The following is a 3,685-nucleotide window of genomic DNA, read 5'->3' as shown; positions in this document are numbered from 1 at the left end:
CTTGACTCAAAGCGTCACGAGAGCAGCCACACACCAGCTAGAGCAATAAAACCCTGGCAGGAGGCAGCTCATGGCATCTGGCTGCCAGGCAAGACGAGTTACCATCAGATCATCCGTCACCGAGAGCACAAATCTGTGCTCCTTGCGTAGCTCGGGGTGGAATTCTCTGAGCCCCACGTGAGCCCAAGGGACCAGCACGTTGCTTTAACCTCTTGGGCAGGACGAAAAGCGAGACCCGATCATCACCTACCCAGTGGCATGATGGAGAGGTATTTGCCCCTGAACTTGCTGGCGATGGTGATTTCCTGCCACAACGTCCAACCTCGCTTGGAGTAGACATGGTGGGCGGCTGCCGGGGGGTGGTGGCTCACCTGGGGAAGAGGAGAAACAGCCCATAATGTCACAGCCACTGGCACTGGGGAGCCTGGGCAAGTGCTTAGAGTGTGAGTCCTAGGAGAGGTGAGAGCTCCATGTCAGCTTGGGCCAACTAGAAGCCCCCGCGTTTCTCCTGGGCATTGGGGTGACCTCGGGAGGTTCCCCAGCAGCACCAAGCTCCTGCCAGGGTGTTCTAGGGCTCATTAGCAAAGCAACATCCACAAAATCTGAACCTGAGCAACTATCAAGGTGAGAGATTCAGAGCAGAGAGCCTGGGTGTGGAAAGCTTCTCCCAGCTCTGTAGGAAGGAACGTGACAAGGGAAGCAGACCTGACCTGCAGAGCAAAGCTACTTTGTTTAGCAGCTGCTCCTTAAACTTCATCTGTGCAAAGAAAACACTGGCCCAGGCTGCCCCCAGAGGTGGGAGCAGCCCCATCGCTGGCCCCATGGCAGGTCAGGTTGGCCCCTGGGGCTCTGAGCCCCCTGCTCTGGGGGCAGATGTCCCTGCTCCCTGCAGGGGTGGGACTGAGTGACCTTGAAAGGTCCCTCCAACCCAAACCTGCGACGCTGCACTGTGAGCCCAGGACATGGCCCCGCTCTCTGGAGATCTTGGTTGAGAAACAGGGATGTGCTGACACCCAGCCTAGATCCCCAGTCATCCCAGTGTAACAGCAGCAGCTCCCACTGTTCTGGGACCTGCCCAAGACTTCCCTGGGGCATGGACCTGCCTGGGCTGGCACAGCCGACACAACATCGTCCATCCCAGGGATGACTTGTTCTGGGACAGTGCTCACGCTCCCTGCCCTGGGAACGCTGCCTGAAGCCTAGGTGGGAGCAGGATGTCCTGGCTCTGCCCCACCTGGGTCTCCCTGAGCCAAGCCGCGGTGTTCCAGCACGGCACACACCTCCCACCACTGGGAACCCGCTAATTGCCGGGCCCCGAGGGCCACAGCACCGTGCACAGAGCTCATCCACACTGGTGTAATTACAGGATGAGCACCCCAAGCACCGTGATTACAAACGTGAGCAGAGCAAAAGCCTCTCCAGTAAATCCCACTGTCACCAGTGGGAGAAAATCCCATTTGGGTAACGGGATTTCAGGCACAAGGTTATCAATGCTTCACCCGGCGCATTGGCGGCTGAGTGGCACATGCAGCGTCCAAGGAAAGCTCAGAGCAGCGGGGAAAGCATCCGTCCGTCCGTCTGTCCCACACTGCCAGGGCAAAGCCGTGCTGTCACCAAAACATGCCCTTTGGGATGGCTCCAGATGGTTTAGAGGCTTCGCTCATGGACTCCAGAGCGCTGCAAGGGAGCAGGTTTTGGATGAAGCTCGTGTGCCGTGGCAGTGAGGGAAGGCTGCGGGGACCAGGCAGGAGGGCTGCACCAGGGGGTCGGTCCAGCCTCCAGCTCAGCTAACACGGAGGTGTCAGAAATACCAGATTTGGGAACTGATGCAGCAAAATCTGGACTGCCCAGAAAAAGTAATTTGGGGCAGGTTATCTCCTCAGGAGGGGACAGGGATGGAGGAAGGAGGGCGGTGAAAAGGAGGGTGAAGGAATGAGGAAAGGCGGTACCTGATGGCGCTGGGCTTCATCAGCGCAGCCCAAGTGAGGGTAACAAACCCACCCTGTTGTTCTGACTCTGCCCCTGAGGATGAGGGGGGTTCTGGCGAAGGGATGGATTGAGCATCCTGGTGCGGAATCACCTGGTTCCTGTAACACCAGGCCCCGGGAGATGGAGCACCAGGGAGGTGCTGGAGGGATCAGGCTGTGCAGCAAGACAGGGGATCTGCTGCCGGGTGAGGGGAAGGTGCGATGCTGCGGAGGTGGGTGAACCTGAGCTCTGCAACGTTGCCAGCGAAGGGCCAGAGGCTGCTGGAGGGACGCTGCTCTGTCGCCTGGGAGCAGGGGAGGCACTGGGCAGAGCGGGAGAGGAGGCGCATTTGTTGCTGTTGCTCATTCCAGTCTGGTCGGCAGTGTCCTGGCTCGCTGCAGCCAAGGGCACAAGCAACCAAGACCGGGACAGGGATGACCAAAGCTGCGGACATCAGGCATGCAGCTGTGAATGGTGCGAAGGGAGAGCAGAGACGTGAATCCTGGAGATTATGTGCTGAAGGACCTTTCCTTTTATCATGAGCAAGGGGGTCGTGGGGCAAGGGGCACTTCCAGGAGACCCCACACAGCTTGTTCAGTGTCACTGCCCAGAGTGACGGGATGTGACAGGAGGAGCCCTCCTGCCTCGGGCCAGAGCTTTGCTGGAGTCTGCTGGGCTTGGGCACCCATAACCAGGAGGTTTTGTCCACAGCTATGTGTCCTGTGAGGAGCTGATGGCAGGACGTGGCACGCGCTACAACGGCTGCCCCAAACATGGGTACGAAGGGCCACGGCTTGGAGAAGATGATGATGAGGGACAGAGACAAGCTAAACCACGTCAGGGGCACACAGGAACAAGCCTGAGCTTCCTCACTGCGTATTCTCAGTGTGTCCCGTCCACACGTTCTGCTGTGAGCATCACAGAGCACAGCGCGGTGCGGCGACACCAGCAGCAAGACCCTTTTCCCATGCGACGCCCCCTCAAAAAGCCCCAGGGCATGGTCTGCTGAAGAGCTCTGCAGGTCTGGGACCTGCATCAGCCTCTGCGGAGCGGCAGAGGTCTGAGATTTCGTCTGATGCTTCGGAACACTGAAAGACGTGACAGTTGCTCCATCCCCGAGACAGCACAGCCACCCCCTGGAGAACTGTGAGCCCCCACCAAAGGGATGTGCCGCCTGAAAGGTGATAAATGGCCCTGTCGCTCCCCAGGAATCCAGGATGGACCAGCCAAGAGGGGCAAGTCGATTTTTCTTCAACTCATTAATCACCCCAAGTTTTTCACTGAGACCTGCTGTTTGGCCGCTGTGTGCCTGATGCGCTCTGCGGGCAGAGCACGGGGCTGTCAGAGGTTCTCGGAGTGCCCTCAGGCTCTAAAACAAATATTTTCAGTCCAACAAGAAAGGAACAAGACCCTGAGACACCCTCCAGCTCAAAGACACCCTGAAACAGTGCGGGGGCACCACCACATAGCTACGAGGTTGCTCGGGCGAGGAGAGCTTCTCATTTCTGCTCAAGTGTTGAGATGGGACGGCAACAGGAGACCTGGCAGGGCGATGGACACCCTCCTCCTCCCCTTCCTCCCCACCTCCTGCTCCGCAGCACCGGGACAGGCACAATCTGCTTCTGGAAAAGGGCTTGGGCTGCACCTGCTGCTGCTTCTGCCAACACCCCCGGCAACCCGCCGGCTGGCTGGGCCAGCAGGGAGGCCCCGCCCGGGG

The 3,685-nt window shown here is 59.0% G+C and overlaps 1 protein-coding gene across 1 annotated transcript in view; it reads right to left on the bottom strand.

Moving 5' to 3' along the window:
• Nucleotides 1-250: 250 nt before the first annotated feature.
• LOC104492757 (oxysterol-binding protein 2-like) overlaps nucleotides 251-3,685 on the bottom strand; it is a gene marked incomplete at its 3' end in the record, with an annotated part of 13,300 nt that continues 9,865 nt past the window's right edge. The window contains exon 9 of the mRNA XM_010135347.1: nucleotides 251-371. Coding sequence (XP_010133649.1) covers nucleotides 251-371 — 121 coding nt within the window. The remainder of the gene's footprint in view (nucleotides 372-3,685) is intronic.

This window comes from Buceros rhinoceros, unplaced genomic scaffold (assembly GCF_000710305.1).
Source record: "Buceros rhinoceros silvestris isolate BGI_N320 unplaced genomic scaffold, ASM71030v1 scaffold33214, whole genome shotgun sequence".
In the NCBI taxonomy this organism is placed as follows: Eukaryota; Metazoa; Chordata; class Aves; order Bucerotiformes; family Bucerotidae; genus Buceros; species Buceros rhinoceros.
Note: the sequence above shows the minus strand (reverse complement) of the source record. Positions and strands in the feature narration are given on the sequence as shown.